At 49.4% G+C, this 20,503-nt stretch overlaps 1 protein-coding gene across 2 annotated transcripts in view; it reads right to left on the bottom strand.

Annotated features, from left to right (window-relative positions):
* Positions 1-16,182, bottom strand: part of MYH14 (myosin heavy chain 14) — a 97,534-nt gene extending 81,352 nt beyond the window's left edge. The window contains exon 1 of one of the 2 annotated variants that reach the window (XM_045988200.1): positions 16,028-16,182. In XM_045988200.1, the coding sequence (XP_045844156.1) occupies positions 16,028-16,111 (84 nt within the window). In that variant the 5' untranslated portion in view covers positions 16,112-16,182. Of the gene's footprint in view, positions 1-2,204; positions 2,328-16,027 lie in introns of those variants that run through there. The other variant, XM_045988201.1, reaches the window with a different exon arrangement.
* Between the last annotated feature and the right edge of the window lie 4,321 nt (positions 16,183-20,503).

Raw genomic sequence — 20,503 nt, 5'->3', positions numbered from 1 at the left:
TCTAATCCCAGGAGACAGATAAAAAGATAAATAAGTAAATTATATAGTATGTTAAGGGTGGTAAATGTCAAGGAGAAAAAGAAAGCAGGGAACAGGGGATGTCAGGATTGAGGGCTGCTGCAGTTTTAATGGGGAGGGCCAGGGAAGGCCTCTCTGATGTGATATTTGAATAAAGACCTGAGGGAGATGAAGGGAGTGAGCCATGGGAATGTTGAGAGGTAAAGCATTCCAGGCTGGGAGAAGAGCCAGTGCAAAGGCCCTGAGGCAGAAGTATGCCTGTGTGTCTGTGGCATCGTGAGAGGCCAGTGTGGCCGGAGCCAAGTAAACAAGGGGGAAGAGGTGGTAGGTGCAGTTAGATTGGGGACCAAGAGCACCAGACTGGGCCATGATGAGGACATCAGCCTCTTAGATGTAAGCCCTAGGAAGGCGTCAATCTGATCTCTGTCACTCGGTTCCCTGATCACCTCTGGCCTACCCCACAACTGCAGAACAGACTCAAATCTCACGCCTTGGTTATCAGTTCCTTCCTTCCCTGCAACCCAGCTTCCTTTTCTCCATGACGGGAGAGTGGCCCCATTCATTTACTTCTGCATTCACTCAACATTCACTTGACAGGCTGTTCAGATGCCAGGCTCTGCCCGGTGTGAGGGTCTGGGGACCCTGAGATGCTTCAGATGGGGCCCTGCCTTGAGAAGTTCCTGGTCTGGGGGCGAGCCACCTCTAGTCTCAGTCAGCCACAACCCAGTGTGACCTGTGCACTGTAAGGGAGACATGGGGTGAGCCAGAATGGGCTAGACCCCTCCTGGCCCTCCAAGGCCCCAAAGAGCAGCAGCAAATAGCCCACAGCAATTTCAGGGCATTCTAAGCATCAGTCACGACAAATGCCCTCTCCGTCCCTGCCTGTGCCCTGTTCCTGAAGAAGTCTGCCTCTATTCTCCCCTTCCACCACAAATGTCTGTACAAGTCACAGGAATACCCGAATCTTTGTCTCCCCCACTCAATGTTTCTGCCTCTGCCCTCCAGGACCCCCACCTCCAACGTACCCACACCCAGCCCCCCCGAGACATCCCCACATCTGTCCCATCAGGCTCTTGGCTCTCCCTCAGAGCCTCTCCCACCGGGAAACTCGCCTCCACACCACACATCCCACTTTCACCCAGAGCCCCTACACAGGACCCAGCCCTTGGTCCTGGTGATCTCAGGCCTCAAATGGATGGCTTCTGCCCTCAAGCAGCAAGGTTCTCCCCTGCCCACACACACACACACCCACTCCCCAGGCTCCCAATTGCCCAGGCTAACCCCCGGCCTTCAGTGAGGCCCTGATCCACCCAGAGCCAAGCCCCATCCCCGGGACTTTGCCCCTACCCTCACCCTACCCCACCCGCTAACTTCCCTCTCCAGCCCGTGGCCTTTGACCAGGAAAGGTTTGGGAATTTTTGTAACCGGCCAGCCCTATGCCTCCCCTCCCTAGAGCCAGGATTTAGGGCCCCCAGTCCCTCCTCCCTTGGACCCATGAGCCCGGGGACCCCCTCACCTTAGGGCAGCTGGGCTAGAGGTGAGGATGACGGGACATCCAAATCCTGAGGACTGACAACAGCCCTGATGGGGAGGGCCCGCAGGCCTTGACTCCCAATGGCTGAGCCCCTCCGGCAGCCCCGCCCTCCTTAGCCGGCAGGATCACCTCTGCCTGGGCTCATTACTGTCACCGGGACAGGTGCTTTCACCTGCCCTGGGAGGGGCAGAGACTGCCGGGCTGGAAAAGGAAAAGGAGCCAGGGATCCGCCCCTGGGGCAGGGGCCGGGCCCTTGGCATCCAGCCCTCTGACCTCAGCCTAGTGCTAGTAGTATTCAAGAGTCCCCTCCGTGGCCAGACCCGGAAATCTGGGCCCTCAGCCCCTCCTCCCTCAAACCCAGGGGTCCAGGCCCCCAGTCCCCTCCTCCCTCAGACTCAGGAATGCGGGCCTCCAGCCCCCTCCTTCCTCAAGAACAGGAGTCGGGCCCCCCCAGATCCAGTGTCCTGGCCCCAGTGCCTTTGTCCCTCAAGGCCTAGAAGCCCAGGCTCCCAGTGCTGTCCTCACTCAGACCTGGGATTCCTGGCCCCCAACTCCCCTCCTCAGATCCAGGAATCCAAGCGCCCAACCCCCATTTACCGGAGACCCAAGCGCCCTGTGGCCGCCCCCTTAACCCGCGAATCCTCGGGTCTACCTGGGGCCACCGGCCGTGCGGGAATCCGGAAGATGGGGAGGGGGCACGGGAATCCCCAGGCCGATTGAACTCTCAGGTGCGACTACCTCCGCGGTCCAGCGCGGGGCGGGGCCACGTCGCGTCACCCGGAGGGAGCCCGGCTCTGATGTCACTCAGCACCTGCCCGGCTCAGGGGAAGGGGGCGGGTCCTGGAGCTGCTAAAGCCCTTCACAGGGGGATGGGGGGGTGGGGAGAGGACAGGAAGAGTCCTCTGCCAGGTGGGCTGCAGCGGCGGCAGCGGCAGCCCCAGGCGCCCCTCCTCCTCCCGGGAGGCAAAAATCAAGGACACGCGGGACGGAGAGTTCTGAAGACTCCGGGGTTCGAATTCCACTCAAGCTTTCTGGGCCTCAGCTTTCCTGTGCGTGAGTTGCGGCCAAAGAAATGAATAAGATGATGTGGGAGAAAAGGCCCCCAGCCCAGTGCTTAATAAAAAAGCAGTGCTTCACGACATCGTCAGATCTTTCTGAGCCTCAGTATGCCTAACCCCGGAAATGGGACAACACAATCCACAGAGAGTACTAAGAGTACCAAAGAAGACCACAAAGTGTTATTCTGGCCTCCAGAGCTTCAGTTTTCTCATGGGTGGAATAAGGACTAAGGAGGGGTAAGCGCATCTAATCTGTGCCGGTGTTTTTCTACGTTTAGAACAGCTCTCGGGGTTTTAATTCATAGAATGATCTCAAAAATCAATGTGAGGAGCACCTGGGTGGCTCAGGTCATGATCCCAGGGTCCTAGGATCAAACCCCTCCTGGGGCTCCCTGCTCAGCGGGAGAGCCTGCTTCTCCCTTTCCCTCTGCTGCTCCCCCTGCTTGTGCTGTCTGTCTGTCTCTCTCTCTGTCAAAAAACAAAACAAAACAAAAAACAATACGATGGGGACTATCAGCCTCCCCATTCGTCCAACGAGGAAAGTGAGGCACGGAGAGGGGAAGTCATGCGCTGAAGGGCACAGTCACTAAGAGGGAGGGCTGGGATTCAAGCTCATACAGTTTTATGTCATTCTAAAGAGGAATCTGGGTCCTCAAAGGGATCAATTTCCTCTTCCTCGTTGGTTAACTCTCTCGAACCTGCCTCCCCATCTCCACCACAGGACCACAGCCGTCCTTAGCGGACTATTATGAGATTAAAAAGGTTAAGGGACCCAGCACACAGTCTCCAAAGTGTTAGTCGCAACCCCGTCTCTCTTCAGTCACTGCCTCTGCTCAGCCTCAGTTTTCCCCTCCCTGTAAAATGGGTACAATATAACCCCTCTCGAGTTAATATAAATTATTTACTTGTAAAAATAAAAGCGCCCGAGTACATCATAAGTGCTCAAATGTGTCTTTCCCTACCGTTCTGTCTCTGCCAGTGGTGACCCCTGTCTCTGGGCTGCAATTTTTACACGTGAGAACCGAGACACGTTATCTGGAGGCGGAGGACTGAAGGCCATGACTCAGGTATTAGAGCGTCCAAGGTCCCAAAGCGAGCCTCAGTTTCCTCGTCTGAGGAATAGGCCCGGGACCCCCAGCGAGGACCCGGACCCGGCCTTTCACACAGTAGGAACTCGAGTTGGGGGTGAGTGTAGACGCCCCGCCCCCCCCCACCCCCCGCCGCTGTCCCGCTGAGCGCCCAAGGTGAGTGGCCGCGTCACCGCTTCTCCCCAGCCGCCCGCGCCGGCCCTCGGGGCCCCTGTTCGAAGCCCCTAGGCTCCAACCTCCCCAGGCCCAGTCCCGCTCTGCCGCCTCCGGCAGGCTGCGAACCCCAAGCACTCACCGGCTTCCAGGGCCGTCCTGAGGCTTCGGCCTGGGGAGAAAGAGGGGTGGGCCCGCCAGGAAAGCCCCGCCCACATGAGCATGGCAGGGGCCAATCGGCCCCCGCTGCGACAAGCTACGGCCCCGCCCGTGGGGGATGCGCCCACCAATCAAGAGGAGAGGCTGGCGGGCCGGGCCAATCAGAAGTTGTCGGAGAGTGCCAGCCGTGGGAAAAGAACGGCGCCGGAGTGCGGAGCCAGGCGGCGCGGTCGTGGGCAGGACCCCAGGCCTGACGGGCAGGGTAGGCAACCAATTGCGAGCTGCGGGGGGCGGCCGGGGGCGGGAGGCCCGAGGGACACCGGTGAATGCACCGCTTTGTGCGCGAGGCATGAATGGGGGCCTTTGTGAGGGCCGGCGTGGGGGGGGGGGGGGAAGCTGGAGGCCGGAATGCCTGGGTCCCCCGGGAGCCGGCGGGCAGGAGAGACGAGAGAGAGAATTCACTTTTGTGGAGCTCCGACCGCGTACCAGGCCCTCTCTCAGGCTCTCACCCACCTCACAGGGAGGTGTGGGCAATAACGTCAGTAATAATAATGATCATTTATTGAGTGCCCAGTGCATGCCAGAAGCTATGCTAAGTGTTTTACCTGCATGATCTCATTTAATCCTTACAACTACCCCTTGGAATTAAGATCTTCATCTTCCAGATGAGGTAAACCCAAGCTTAGAAAGAGGGTGTTAATTGTCGAAAGGCATGGAGCTGGCAGGTGACAGAGCAGGGGCTTCGATCCTGCCAAATTTGATTTCAGAACTCGTGCTCTTAACCACCGTGATACACCCAAATGGTAGTTAATGCTTCCCAATTTACAGATGGGAAAACTGAGGCTCAGGTAAAGGCAGATGACTTCCCAAGTTCACAAAGCAAAGGCCCCACTGACCCCTGAGGTGGAGCCCACCTCTGAAGCTAATCTGTTGCTGGAAAGCCCTGCATGGTTGGTTTCTGAGCCATGTCCCCACTTTATTGGTGTGTACCAAAGCTCCTGAAGGAATGAGCAGCTGGGGTGGCCTGTCAAACTCTAATGAGACTGAACCCCTCCTCTGCTCAGAAACTTGTGCTTCACGGCTCCATTTCAGTAAAAGCTGAAGATCTCACCGTGGCCCACAAGACCCTGTGTGATGTCCCCTCGGGCCCTCTCTAATCTCACCTCCCTCTTCTCTCCCTGTCACTCCTCTCCAGTTACCCTGGCCTCCTGGGTGTTCCTCATTTCCAGAAACACTCCCCATGCATGGCCCTGCCTCAGGACCTTTGCATTTGCTGTTTCTTCCACCAGGAATCCTCTCCCCGCCCCACCCCCCAAACCGGGTTCTGCATGAATATCTGCCTCTCCTCCAATGTCAGGTCTCCTACAATGTCACCTGCTCCAGAAGGCCTGTCCTGATCATTCTGTATAAACCAATTCCCCTCATCACTCTCTCCCCTGACTTTGCTTTGTTTTTCCTCATAGCACTGGAAGTATTTATGCGTTTATCTGTTTATCATCTGTCTCCTCACTAGAATATAAGTCCCAAGAGGGCAAGGGTCTTTGTTTTGGATCCTCAGGGCTTGGCATACAGTAGGTGCTCAAGTTTTTGTTGAATCCATAGTAACAAATCCTTGCATTGTGTGAACTAAACGAGTTAATGCACGCAAAAAGCTAGTGTGCAGCTGACATCAGGAAAGGGTTGAATAAACAGTAATTATTATTACAGTTGTTACTCGTTGCCCTACAAACCCTTCTGATAGCATGCAGGAGAGAAACAACAACAGAGAGAGAGAAAAAGTCTACCACGAGGGAAAGAAGCCAGAGAAAGGGAAAGGTTGAGAGGTAAGAGACAGGGATCAAAGACGCAGGAAGAGGAGATGGAGTTGGGGCGGGGACAGACATAGGAGCAAGTATCCAACACCCAACGCATTTGCTTGGCAATGGCAAAGGCCATTATCCCCATTTGACTGATAGAAAACTAAGGCTAAAACAGATGAAATCCTGTGTACTTGTGGGCCCCAGGGAAGAGTGTGTGAACTGGGACACCACAGAAATTCAAACAGGAAAGGCTCTGGCACTTGCATTCTAACCATATTCTGCCTGGTGACTGGTGATGTCATCAATGCCAGTGAGGGTTAAATCTACCTGGCAACTGGTGATGTCATTATTCCCACTAAGGGTCTAAATTGGAGATGTCATTAGTTCTACTCAATCTGAAGGGTAACTGATGACATCACTGACTGGTAATATTGAGCTTCGTTTTGCTGAGGATGTTCTATGAGCTGCATGCCTGTACTAAGTAAGCACTTTAATAGCTGTGTGCCCGGCACAGTGCTGTCCTTAAATGTATTAATATATTTGTATTAAATGTATTACTGTATTAAACTCTAAGTAGTAGGTACTAGTGTCATACCCATTTTACAGATGAGGACACTGAGAGAAGGCAGCCCAAGATTGGACAGCTAGAAGTAATCAGAGCCCAGATTTGAACCCAGGCAGTCTGGCTCCTAAGCTTGGAATGTGAATCATTCTATGAAACTACTGGAGAGTGGCCGGGACCTAGGAAATCAATTTAAAGCCCTCCATCTGTCCTCCATTCCAAGTCTGCCACTGAGGGTCCTCAGGAGAAAGCCCAAACTCATTCCCTTGATGGTCAAGGCATCTCCACCAGGCATCCATCTCCACCCCAGCACTAGAATTGTCCCCATTAGGTTGTGAGCCTAAGGCTGTCAAGGGCCAGATATGACTCTTCTGTGGGTGTAGCATAAGCTGTACTAGAGAGGGGACTCAGAAAATGGGGGTGATAGAATATCAGGATGGATGTATCAGGGAAAAAGGAAATGGGAATAAAGGAGCATTCCAAGTTCCCAGACAAGGAGAGGGATTTCCGCAGGCTGGCACAGACCTTATTATTCTTAATTCATAATTGCCTTGTTATGCAGAATCTGAGTAATGGGCAGCACAGCTGCGGGATAAAAGCCATCAGGGAGCTAAGTTCATGGACCAAAGTAAAATGTCGGAACTGAGAGGGGAGGAGACAGGAGAACCAGCGAGGGGGTTGCTCTATGGAAGAAAAATCTAGGGGGATTTTTTTGGTCAGATTTTATTCTTAAGTAACTCTACACCCAATGTGGGACTCCAACTCACAACCCCGAGATCAAGAGTCACATGCTCTACCGACTGAACCAGAAAAAAAATTGGGGGAGCAGCTCCTGTGCCTGGTGGGGGTAGGGGTTTTACTTTCTCTTTAATTAAATTTTTTTTTTACTTTTTAAAGAGTTTATTTATTTATTTGTTTGTTTATTTAGAAAGCAAGCAGTGGGCGGGGCAGAGGGAGAGAAAGAGGAAGAGAGAGAGAGTCTCTTTTTTTTTTTTTTCCATTTTATTTATTTTTTCAGCGTGAGAGAGAGAGTCTCAAGCAGACTTCCCACTGAGCAGGGAGCCCCAGGTGGGACTCGATCTCACAACCCTGAGATGGCAACCTGAGCCAAAGCCAAGAGTCACGGTGTCCCAAGTCTTACTAGAAAAAAAAGAAGGGACAAAGAGCATGCTAAATGTCCTGACCAGAGTCCTGCCTGGGACATTTTCTCTCTGTGGTAAGGATCTGAATGGTTCCAGTATTTTATTTTTGGTTGCTGGGCTGTTGTTTTCCTGCATGTCACTCAGAGCTAGAAGTGGCTCTGAGACAAGGGCATGTTGGCGGCCTCTCGAGGGTCGCAGATGAATGATGGGTCCAGTTCTGCAACCGCAAATATTTACTGAGTGCCTACTATGTGCCAGGCCTGTTCTAAAGCAGGAGTCAACACACTCTTCTTCTGGAAAGGGCCAGACAGTAAATATTTTCAGCTTTGAGGGTCACGTGGTCCCTGCTGTAACACTCGGTGCCCTTACAGCAAGTTAACCGCAGTAGATAACACGTAAATGATGTGTCTGGCTGTGTTTCCCTAAATCTTTGCTTACACAGACAGGACGTGGGAGGGTCTGACCTGTGGGCCAGAGTTTGCAGACCCCTGTTCTGGAAGCTGAGGAAATGGAGGTTACAGGGACATAATCCCAGCCCTCACAGAACTCAGATCACGATCTACTACACACAGGCAGAGGGAAACTGCTCACACCTAGGTTAGATCCCCTCCTTCCTCTGCTCAAAATCCACCCCTGGCATCAGTCTCACCCAGTTAAAGCAAAGTCCTCACCAGGGCCCACAGGCCCTACACCATCTGGCCCCCTTTGTCCCCTCTCTGACATCATCTCCTGCCATCTCTCCATGGCTTCCTTTGCTCCAAACACACCTGACTCAGCCCTGCCTGAGGGCCTTTGCATATGCCATTCCCTCTACTGGTATGCTCTTCCCCTACCTAACCATGTGGCCCCCTCCTCTCTTTCTAGTCTTTGCTCAGATACTACCTTCTCTGTGAGGACATTTCTGAGCACTTTTTCCCCTGGACTCCTGATACCTCTCACCTGCTCAGCCTTTTTTTTCTTTTCTTCCTTCTTTCTTTCTTTTTCCTTCCTTCCCTTTTCTTCTCTTCCCTTCCTTTCCCTTTTCTTCCATTCCCTTCCTTTCTCTTCCCTTCCCTTCCTTTCCCCTCCCCTCTCCTACCATCCCTTCCCTTCCCTTTCTTTTCCCTTTCCCTTTCTTCCTTCCTTCCTTCCTTTCACCATAGTATCCTCCATTCTGCCAGTAGTTTGCTTATTACATTCATTATTTATTCTCTGATGCCCCCAACTAGAATGTCAGCTCCGTGCTGGTGGGGGTTTTTGTCCATCTCGTCCTCTGCCATCCCCAGTGCCTACAACAGAGCCTAGCAGACAGGAGATGTTCAATACACTCTTGCTGAATAAATGAGTGTGTTCTGGTGGTAGACACAGACTGAACGAGCAAACATATAATTATAGAGCACATTAGCAAATCAGGGTAAGGGCTATGAAGAAAAAGTCAAAGAGGATGAGAGAAGGCATGGGCCTGGGCTGTTATTTTAGCAAGGGAGTCAGGGAAGGCTTCTTGAGGTGGTGACATTTGGAATAGAAGGATGATGGGACAGTTGGTACTCTGGGTAAATGAATGAATGGACAGGTGTGTAACTGACAGAATAAATGAATAACTGGATGAGTGAATAAATAAATGGATAAATGAGGAAATGGATGACTGGATGGGGGGATAAATGAATGAATGGAGTATATACACGATCAATAAATAAATAAATGGGCAGATGGATGGAAGAATCAATTAATGCATAAATGGACTGACATATGAATGAATGGACTGATGGACAGACGGATGGATGGATCAATGGTCTTTCATGCCCCCGTACCTTTGCACATGGTATACCTTCTGCTTGTTATTCCTTCTCTTCATCTCTCCACTCTAAGAACTCCAGGCCAGCTTCCCAAGGCCCAGTCTTTGCTGGGTGTATAAAAGGCTCTCTAATCAGGGCACCTGGGTTTCTCAGTCAGTTGAGCGTCCAACTCTTGGTTTCAACTTAAGTCATGATCTTGGGATCGTGAGATCAAGCTCTGTGCTCCATGCTCATCAGAGAGTTAGCTTCAAGATTCTCTCCCTCTCCCCTACCCCCATAAATAGATAGATCTTTTAAAAAAAGGCTCCCTAGTCTCACTCCACTCCCACCCTCTGTCTGGCCACCATATCCTCTCCCTCATATTGATGCTCTGATCACACTACAATGGAACGATCTGTCTGCTGGTAGCTTCACAGACCAGCAGCCCCTCTAGGGCTGGGCCTCACCCCAAGTCATGTCTGTGTTCCCATCATAGCCAGCACCCACTGGTACATAAAGTGGGGAGGGTCTCCAGATATGTGTGCTGTGCTTGTGGGGAAATATAAAGTCTAGAGGCAGATGACTCTGACAACATCGCTGTCTGTGGAGGGATGTGCAGATCTGAGTGTGGGACTTGCATGTGTTGAGTGTCTCTGAGTGAAGGGCCTCCAAAGAGGCAGGTCTGTAGCTCTTGCATCTCACCTGGTCCTCAAAATACCCAGAGTCCAGGATCAGGAGACTCTTCGATGCTGTGTGACCTTGGGCAAGTGCCTTTCCCTCTCTGGGCTTCAGCAAATGGAAGCAATCAGACCAGCCATTTGAAGGTCCTTGTTCAATGTCATCCTTCTCAGAGTCCTCACCCACTCTCTTCCTTCTTCTGTTGCTTCCCTGATCACCCTGGATTGTATCCCTCTCTGCCTCCTCTATCAGCTTGGAGACTTTAGAGGACAAGTCTTGGGTTTGACCAACATCCCTGATACCGGTATCTCCACAAAGGTCAAGGTCAGACTTGTTGGGTTCCAGGGATCTCCCAGCACATGATCTGGAACAAGGATCCCTCACAAGGAGGTTGTTGACTAAGAAAATGAATGGATGCATGATATCTGTCACCTGGTGAGCTCCTATTCATACTTCAAAACCCATCTGAGAAATTCCCTCCTCTGAGAAGGCCTCTCTGACTCCTCCTGTGTGGCCAGATAATAACTGTTCATATTTTTATGATACTTATTATATCCTAGACATCCTAAGTGCTTTCTTATACTTATATGTTGCATCATTTAACTCCCAGCAAGCATTGAGAGTCAGATTCTATTGTTTCTCTCCCTGCTATAAACGAGAGAAATTTCTCTAACTTGCAGAATACAGCCAAAGTGATGGGATGTCATTTTCATAATGAGGTTTTAAAATACTGGGACCTCTGTCTTGCTAGCTGACTCTCTCCAGGTGGTCTTGACAAAGCAAGCAGCTGCATTTAAGGCCAAGGGACAAGGAAGGGAGGTTGGCCTCTAGCCAGCAGCCTGAAAGAAGCTGAATCCTGCCAACAACCATGAGAGCGAGCACAGACTGACCCTTTCTAGCTGAGCCATGAGATGAGTGTGCTCCCAGCAACACTTTGATTACGGCTTTGTGGGAGTCCCTGAAGCAGAGGATCACTACAACTACTTTTAAAAACATTATTTTCTTTTCAAGTGAAAACTACTTTAATTACATAAGATGGGGGGGGGGTCAAACAATAGGATAACATTTCACCTGACCGGCATCCTACATCTCCCTTCCAAACCACATGTACCCCTGATAATATTGGGTGTCTATTCTTCTTTTAAAAAAATCTACTACATAATTTCCTGTTTCCTGACCTACAGAAACCATGAGATTACAAATGTGTGTTGTGTTAAGTCACAAAGTTTTGTCCATTGGGGGATCATTTGTTATGTGCAGATAGAGAACCAATACAGGTTTGGGTATTAAAGCACAGAGAGGCGAAGAAACATGCCCCTGAGCACACAGCTAGATAGGGGCAGAGCTGGGATCTGAACTCAGGCCGCCTGACTTGAAAGTTCATGCACATAACCACACTGTTCTGATGCTTTTTAAGCCCATCACACTCACACAAATATTCTAGGCATCTCTAGCCTTTACAAATGTCCCTAGCACTCTTCTGTGGGCCACCTTACCTGCCTAGAACTCATGTATTCACGGCCAGTCAGACACCCCTTCCAGGAGCTCCCGCTCCCACTCTGAGTTCCCATAGCTCTGCCCCTCCCCTATCCTACTCTGACTCCCCTGGGTCATCCCATCTGGGGCTGGCACATAGTAACAGGGCCTGGCCCTCAAGACTGGGAATTCTGGAAGGCCCGGACTGGATCCGATTTAGCACCTTGTCCCTATGTTCCCCAACATGGGGCCAGGTGTGCTAGGATCTGCCGGAAACCGTGACTTGTTTATGATCAATTTCATCCTTTACCAAGTACTGTGTCTCTGGAAGAGGGTGCTAATTATAGCTGCCCTTTCCTGGGAGCCTGTATGCACCGGTTCCAGTTTAAATCTTTTATACACATGAGCTCATTCAGATGGTGCATCAGCGCTAGGAGGCGGGCTCTGTCGATGGCCCCATGTCGCAGAGGAGGGAATCCTGGCTGGGAGCATGGAGCCTCTCATCCACTGATACTCTATTCCTGAGCAGACCCCCCCCACTACCGTGACCTTGGGGTCACCAGTCCCCAGTCTGCACCTGGACAGCTCACTCAGAAGGCAGGTTCCTGGGCCCCACCCCAGACGCACCAGCTAAGGAGACCTGGGTGGGGTCTGGGAATCTGCATTTTTACAAATTCCCAGGAGATCTCATGGCCGATGGTTTAGATCACACTTGGTCCAAAACACTTGACATCATCCTTGATTCCTCTCTTCTTCTTAACCCCTCCATCCAGTCCAGCCACAGGGACTGTCGACTTGACCTTCAAAACATATCCGGAGTCTGACTCCTTGCTGCCACTGCTCTAGTTTAACCAACCCGCCATCGTCTCCTGCCTGGACCCCTGCAGTCACCTCCTCTCTGGTCTCCCTGCTTCAGCATCTTGCCTCCCTTGGGCTATTCCCCAGGTCAGCTCATGTCCCTTCTCTTCTCAGAGCCTTCCAGTTGTTCCCAGCTTGTTCCGAGTAAAAACAAAGTGCTTACCTTGACTGCAAGACCCAGAAGGATACAGCCCCATCCCCTCCTTGATCTCACATCCCTCCCTCTCCCCCCTACTCCCTCTAGTCCATCCATACCTCCTTGCTGTTCCTTGGATATACCTGGTAGCTCCCACCTCAGGACCTTTGCACAGGCTGTGTCCCCTCCCAGAATCCCCATGGCTCGCTCCCTCTATTCCTTCAAGTCTTTGCTTAAATGTAACCTTGGCAATGAGACCTTCCCTGACCACACTGTCTAATAGCATACCAGCCCCCAGGTAGCCCCGATCTCTTTCACCTGCTGTCCTGTTTCTGTTTTTTAACCTTCCAACATATTATATCATTGACTTATTTATTGTCCATCTGTCTTTGACTGTAAATGCCAGCCTATAGAGGGTGGGGACTCTGCTTCGTTTACTATTCGCTTACTGTTCTGTTCCCGGCACCTGACACTTGCACAGTGAGTGTTCCATAAATATCTGTTGCGTGGCTGAAATAAATCCTTTAAGAAATTCTGCTTGAGGATGCCTGGGTGGCTCAGTTAAATGTCTGCCTTTGGCTCAGGTCATGATCTCAGGGTCCTGGGATTGATTTCTGCATCAGGCTCCCTGCTCAGCAGAGAGTCTGCTTCTCCCTCTCCCTCTGCCCCTTCCTAGGCTTGTGCTCTCTCTTGCTCACTCTCTCTCCCCAATCTCAAATAAATAAATAAAATAAAATCATTTTTAAAAAATAATGAAGATTCTCTCTCTCCCTCTGCCTCCCCCCCCCAACTCACTAGCACTCTCTCTCTCTCTCTCTAATGAGTAAATCTTCAAAAGAAAACATGGCTATAAAAAAGAAAGAAAGAGAGAAAGAAAAAGAAATTCTGTTCAAGGGGTGCCTGGCTGGTTCAGTTGAAAGAGCATGTGACTGTTGATCTCACAGTCCTGAGTTGGAGCCCCTTTTTGGATATAGAGATTACTAACAATAAATAAATAAACTTAAAAAAAAAAAAGAAATTCTGCTCAAGCTGGTAAGATGATGGGAAACTTTTGCTTCCTGGTTACTTTTACAGGCTGCTTGCATTTTCTAAAACAAAAATCATGACCTTATAACCAGGAAGAGAGAAAAGGCCACTGAAGCTATTTTTTACACATTATTTCCTTTTCAGATTAAAACAATTTAAATTACACAAGGTGGGGAAAAATTCAAATAAGAGGGTAATATTTCCTTTGACCCGCACCTTCCTTCTCAGGTCCCCTTTCAGATGGACCCCCTCATAATATTTTGGTGTGTACTCTTCCAAAAACACATACTATTTATTGACATCTGGGAGCCCCCACCTGTGTTTGTGAATAAAGTTTTATTGGCACACAGCCACGCTCATTGGTTGATGCATCTATGGCTGCTTCCACGCCCATGCCACCAAGGTAGAGCTGAGCAGTTATGCTAGAGATTATACAAGGCTCGAAGCTGTAAATATTATAGACTTTACAGGAAAAGTTTGCCAACCTCTGATTTATATAGATAAACAAGTAACTGAAAAATATTTCCTGTGATTTCTTATGTTTAGGAAATAGGATCATACTTGGTATACTGAAATTACTGTTCTTTTTGTTTTTTTTCAGATATTTATGTGTTCACTTATTTGAGAGAGAGTGAGAGCAAGAGAGATCACAGACGCAGAAGGAGCAGACTGGTCGCTGAGCAGGGAGCCCAACGTGGGGCTCGATCCCAGGATGCCAAGATCATGACCTGAGCCAAAAGCAGATGCTTAACTGACTGAGCCACCCAGGGTGCCCAGAACTTACTTTTCTTATTTAACACTATGTCGTGGGGGAACTTTCTGGACCTCTACATTTAGGTTCACTCTAATCTTTTTCACATCTGCATGACATTCCAACATCAGTCTGTAGGACTGTTGACCTGTTTCCGAATGGGGCTTTCTGTGGCCTTCCGTCGTGCCCTTGTACAAATGACAATCCAGCGAACACCCTTCCTGCTTCTTCATGCACATGCACAGATATTGCTGAGTCAGCATGTAGAAAGCGGCTAAGCGTTTCACACATGTTGCCAAACTGCCACCCACAACAATCCTAGTTTCCTTTTTAGGAAAGAAACCAACCAGTCAGGTATTTATGATGGGGCTATTCTGCCACAGGTCCCATACCTTCAGAAAGTCCACCTGTAATTTCACCCTTGAACACACTCAGTTTTTAATCAGTCCTTTGAACTGGCTGGTCCTTCTCCACCCTTGTCTGCCTGGCGAAATGCTGTGAGGACCTCAAGATCCAGCCTAGATGATCAGATGGAATTCTGTGGCATTAATTGTGCACTGATCCCAGAGCCCAGCAACCACGTTTCCAAGTACCCACAGAACTCGAACACAGGTGGTAGACGAGGGTGTGTTCAAAGCTGACCAAGGCCGCCTTGCAGGTGGGACTGGGAACACAGAGACCATCACAATCACAGGCCCTGCTGCTTGGGGAGTGGGTAAGTAAAAGGGAGTGGATTCCCCAGGTGTTCTAGAAGCAATAAATCAGAGTTACGTATGACAATGGGCGACGATGCTAAGAACATAACGCTGAGTGGAAAAAGTAAGAAACAGAACTGGGTCCGACGGCACAGTTTAAAAGATAAAATGCATCTTTCGTATCAATGTAGAGGACAGAGTTACACAAAGCAGACTGGCTGGTTTGCAAGTGTTAGCTCATACCCAGAGAGGCATGCATGCAACATGTTGGGTTTGTCCAGGAGTGGGGCTGGTGGGCGGAAGGGGAGAAAGAAAAAAGAAGGAAAAACAGGGATACGGACAAAGGACAGCAAGACAAGAACTGAAAATATGACATAACTCTATGAGCCCAGCTTCACACACACCCATCCGCAAAGGATCCGTCTCAGGGGTCCCTCTCTTCTTGGAGGCCCCCCCCCCAGCCTTCCCCAGCCAGAAGCAGTCACCCCAGCTCTCGGTTCCCACCAGCGCCTTTGGCTGCCTCCGGTAAATCACGCATTTCCCTAGACTGAGACTCTGACTGTCTCCCCAACCACTGCACAGACAGTCTGAGGGCAGGAAACCAAGTCCGTGCCTCGATTTCCTAATCCACAAGAAGGGGGATCATGACAATGCTAAGAGTATCCACCATAGTTGCCAGAGCGTTAAATTGATTCCTACCCTGTGCTTAGTGCAGGGATTCTAGCGCGTCACAAATACTCGATAAATGTCGCCAGCTATTATTATCATTATTAATATCATCGCTATTATTGAGATGGGCTTCCCGACATTGGGAAAAGTCTCCCCTCTCCCACCCCCAATGCCTCCTTTTCTAGGAAGGCTTCCAGGATTTTTTTTAAAGATTTTTTTTTTTTAATGTATTTACTTGACAGAGAGAGACCACAAGTAAAGAGAGAGGGAAGCAGGCTCACCGCGGAGCAGAGAGCCCGATGCAGGACTCGATCCCCAGGACCCTGAGATCATGACCTGAGCGGAAGGCAGCGGCTTAACCCACTGAGCCACCCAGGCGCCCCTTCCAGGATTTCTTGTAAGGAGCCCTGCCCATGCCTGTGGCCCCTCATGGACAGCCTCTTCCCCCAGGTGTGGGCATTGCCTGCTCACCTGCTGGTCTCTCCCACCGGCCTGGGAGCTCCTCAACGGCACAGACCTGAATCGGGTCACCTTGCTTTCCTGGGAGCCCAGCATAGCTGCCAGTGTCTCTCAGGCCTCCGGAATCATCTGCCCACCTGAACGGAACGCAGGCTGGGCGAGCAGATAAGGCAGGTGTATAATTAACGAATATATGACAGGCTGTATATGTTAACAGCCTGGTGACAGGGTAGAAACCGTAAGTGCTGAGAGTCCCAATCTGGTTTCAAGTCACCTCCTGCCCCCTCCCCTACCGCTCGCCTCCATGTTCCCTGCACTCCAGCCTCGTGGTAGACACACCTGCCCCAGGACCCACCTCCAAGCCTCAGTCCAAGCCAGGCAGTGCCCTGACCTTGGGATGTCCTCCCGGCCCCTTCTCCCAGGCAGACTGTGACACAAGATGAGATTTGCACACTCAGGGCCCACGCCTAAGCCTTGGGAGCCTGCCTTCCCGCACCTGCCCTCCACGCCTTCCCATTCTTTCCTCCTCCATCAAATAAAACCCAAAAGCTCTTCCACAAAATCATTGCTTTTTTTTTTAAGTCAGGCATTTTGAGGTATAATCCATATGCAAATGTATAATTATATCACAGACACCTATATCAGGGAAATTCGCCCTTTCTAGCACACGGTTCTGCGGGTTCTGACAAATGGAAACAGAGGACCAAGGTACAGGGCGGAGCCATCAGCCCTGAAATGCTCTCGTGACATTTGTCCCGTTGCTGAGGTCCGCGGCGGCTGGGGCTCCATATGTGAGCACGTTCGTGTCTTTCTCTTTAAAAACAAAACCAAAAACGAGCGCACAGAACTCCACAATGCGGATGTATCCAAGTTTATTCCAGCCAATCCATGGCGGGGGGTGGGGGGGGGGGGGTGGTTGACGGGCACTTAGGCTGTTTCCAGGGTTTTCCTATTATAAACAAGGAAACGAGAGGAAAGATCAACGTTCCCACTGAATCCTTCTTGTGAACACGGACCAATTGTCTCTCACTAGGGTAGACACTAACAAGGCTGATGGCTCCTGGGGTGTGCATTGTTCCCTAATATTTTACTATGAAACATCTCAAGCATGTAGAAATGTTGCAGGCAGTGGCAGGGGGGAAGTGCCCAGTGGACACAGGGGTAGCCCCTGGCTACATTCTACATTGGCATTTTCTGTATTTATTTTATGACAAATATATCCATGTATCCCTCCCTCTATCTCAGCGGTTCTGATCCAGGGACAAATCAGGCTGCTCAGAGGACATCTTGCAATGTCTGGAAACAGACTTCTATTGTGATGGACTGAGGCGGGGGGTGCCGGTCCCCATCCTACAGTGCTTGGGACGGCCCCCATGACAAAGAATGACCTGGCCCCAAGAGTCCATAGTACCAAAGCTGGGAAAGCCTGCTGTCTCGCCACTCCTTAGAATACTTTGCAGACTTCAGACACTTTAGTTCTAAATAATTCATCACACATTTTATTAGCTACTGTTCATTCTCGGTTTATGGTTCCCTTTGGAGGTAGAATTCACAAACAGTAAAATGTAAAGCTCCTAAATATACCGGTCCATGACTTTGGACAAATACATATACAACTATTAGAAAATACAGAGCAAGAGTGCCTGCCTGGCTAGCTGAGTCGGTAGATGGTGCGACTCTCCATCGTGGGGTTGTGAGTTCAAGCCCCATGTTCGGTGTAGAGATGACTTAAAAATAAAATCTTAAAAAGAAGAAGAAGAAGAAAATACAGAACATTTCCACACCCCAGGAAGTTACCTTTGTTCCTTCCCTGTCAATCCCCACCTTCATCCCCACAACACCACTCCAGGCAACTATCCTGATTTTTATCACTATTGATGAGTTTTGTTTGTTCTAGAATCTTTTTATAAATGGAATCCCAGTGTGGGTGATCTTTTGTGTCTGGTTTCCTTCGTTCTGCAAGACGCTTTTTTTTTTTTTTTTTTAGATTTTATTTATTTGAGAATATCTTTCCTTTTTTTTAGATTTTATTTATTTGAGAATATCTTTCTTTTTTTTTTAGATTTTATGTATTTGAGAGAGAGAGAGAGCACAAGCAGGTGGAGGGGTCGAGGGAAAGGGAGAAACAGACTCCCCACTGAGCAGGGAGCCTGATGCAGGGCTCCATCCCAGGACCCTGGGATCATGACCTGAGCTGAAGGCAGCAGCTTAGCCGACTGAGTCACCCAGGCGCCCCTGCAAGATGGTTTTGAAACTCAACCGTGTTATTGTATGAGTCAGTGGTTTGATCTGAGGACTATTCCTCTGTATGAATGTACCTGCGGCTTTATCCATTTTTCTGTTCGTGGATAGCCGGCATATTTGCAGTTTGGGACTATTGTGAAGAAACCTGCTTTCAGTAGTCTTACACCAGCCTTTCTGCGGGTGTACATTTTTATCTCTCTTGAGGAAACACCTGAGTGAAACTTCTGAGTCATGGAATTGGTGCGGGTTTAATTTAGAAGAAGATGTCAGACTTTTCCCCCACGGTGGCTGCGGTAGCTTTGCCATTGTTGCTGTGACAATTTCCCACGAACTCAGTGACTTAAAACAGCAGAAATCTATTTCCTTCTAGATCTGGAGGTCAGATGTCCAAGGTGGGTCTTACAGGGCTAAAATCAAGGTGCCATCAGAACTATGCCCCTTCCAGAAGGTTCTAAGCGTGAATTTGTTTCTCTGTCCTTTGCAGCTTCTCAAGGCTGCTTTTATCCCATGGCTCGTGGCCTAAGCCCTCCAACCTCTGCTTCAGCCAGCACATTTCCTTCCTCTGACCCTGACCTTCCCACCTTCTTCTTATAAGGACCCTTGTGATGATACTCAAGATAATATCCAGGATGAAATCCAAGATAATTGCCCCAACTCAAGACCCTTATTGAATCTCATCCACAACGTCCCTTTCACATAAGAGATGTTCCCAGTTTCTGGAGATTAGACTATGGATATCTTTTTTATCAGATTATTATTATTATTACTAGATATTATTATATGATTAGATATCATTGTGATGGGATGAGATGAGATGTGATGCTTGTGTTTTTCCTACCAACAGTGTTTGAGAGTTCTGGCTGCTCCCCATCCTTGTGACATTTAACTCTGTCTAATATTGGCCATTGTAGGTGTGTTGTGTCTCACTGGTTTTTAATTTGCGCTTCCTTGATGACTAATGATGTTGAGCATTTTCTTCATGTGCTTATTGGCCACTTGCAATTTCTCCTTAGCGTAGTGTCTATTCAGATATTTGACCCATATTTGAATCTGTTTGTTGGTCTTTTCTCACTGCGTTCCAAGAGGGATACCTGCCTTATTTATTTATTTATTTATTTATTTATTTATTTATTTATTTATTTGATAGAGAGAGACAGTGAGAGAGGTAACACAAGCAGGGGGAGCTGAGCAGGGAGCCCGATGAAGGACTCGATCCCAGGACGCTGGGATCATGACCTGAGCTGAAGGCAGATACTTAACGACTGAGCCACCCAGGCGCCCTACCTTTTTATTTGACTCATTCACTTTATACTCCCGACACCCACCAGGAAGTTCCCAATTTACCCCTCTTTTTTATTCTTCTCTCCCTCTTCAGCTCCCACTCCCCTGCGACCTCAGCAGTTCTTGAGACTTTGTGCCTTTAGGGAAAACAAGGCAAATTTTTACAGTTCCTGGGGGAAGGTAGCTTTCGTTTTAGGGTCACACTGTCCAACATGGTAGCAGCCAGTCACATGAGTCTGTTCAAGTTTCAGCTGAAACCTAAATTGAAAATTAAAGGTCCTGGACCTTCTGACTGGCTCAATTGCTGCAGCGTGTGACTCTGGATCTGAGTCCTGAGTTCAAACCCCAAGTTGGGGTCAGCAGTACCCTTAAAAAAAAATTCAGGGACACCTGGGTGGCTCAGACAGTTAAGCTGCTGCCTTTGGCTCAGGTCAGATCCCAGGGTCCTGGGATCGAGTCCCACATCGGGCTCCTTGCTCAGCGGAGAACCTGCTTCTCTCTCTGCCTGCTTGTGTGCGCTCTCTCTCTCTCTCTCTCTTTCTCTGACAAATAAACAAATAAAATCTTAAAAAAAAATTCAGTTCCTCAGTCTTGCTAGCCATATTTCAAGAGCTCAGGAGCCACACGAGGCTGGTAGCTACCATTTCCAAGGCACAGATAAGCATTTCCATCATCACAGAAAGTTCTGTAAGTATCTACAGGGAAACCAACCTGTCTCTTGCAGAAGTAACTGCATTTCCTAAGATGACACAGATGCATTATTGTGCCCGACAGCTGCCTTACCACTGGGGGTGAGGAAAGGAAGAAAGAAAGAAGAGGCAAGAATAAAGGAAAAAACATCCAACCATAATAATAATAGTCTGGCGCTTGGTAGGTACTCATTACGTTAAAAAAATACACACAGAACTGCCAGCTAATGAGTATTTACTGAGTGCCAGGTACTTTCTTGACCATGTTATCTGA

Source organism: Meles meles, chromosome 19 (assembly GCF_922984935.1).
Source record: "Meles meles chromosome 19, mMelMel3.1 paternal haplotype, whole genome shotgun sequence".
In the NCBI taxonomy this organism is placed as follows: Eukaryota; Metazoa; Chordata; class Mammalia; order Carnivora; family Mustelidae; genus Meles; species Meles meles.
This window is presented reverse-complemented; position numbering and strand designations above follow the sequence as displayed.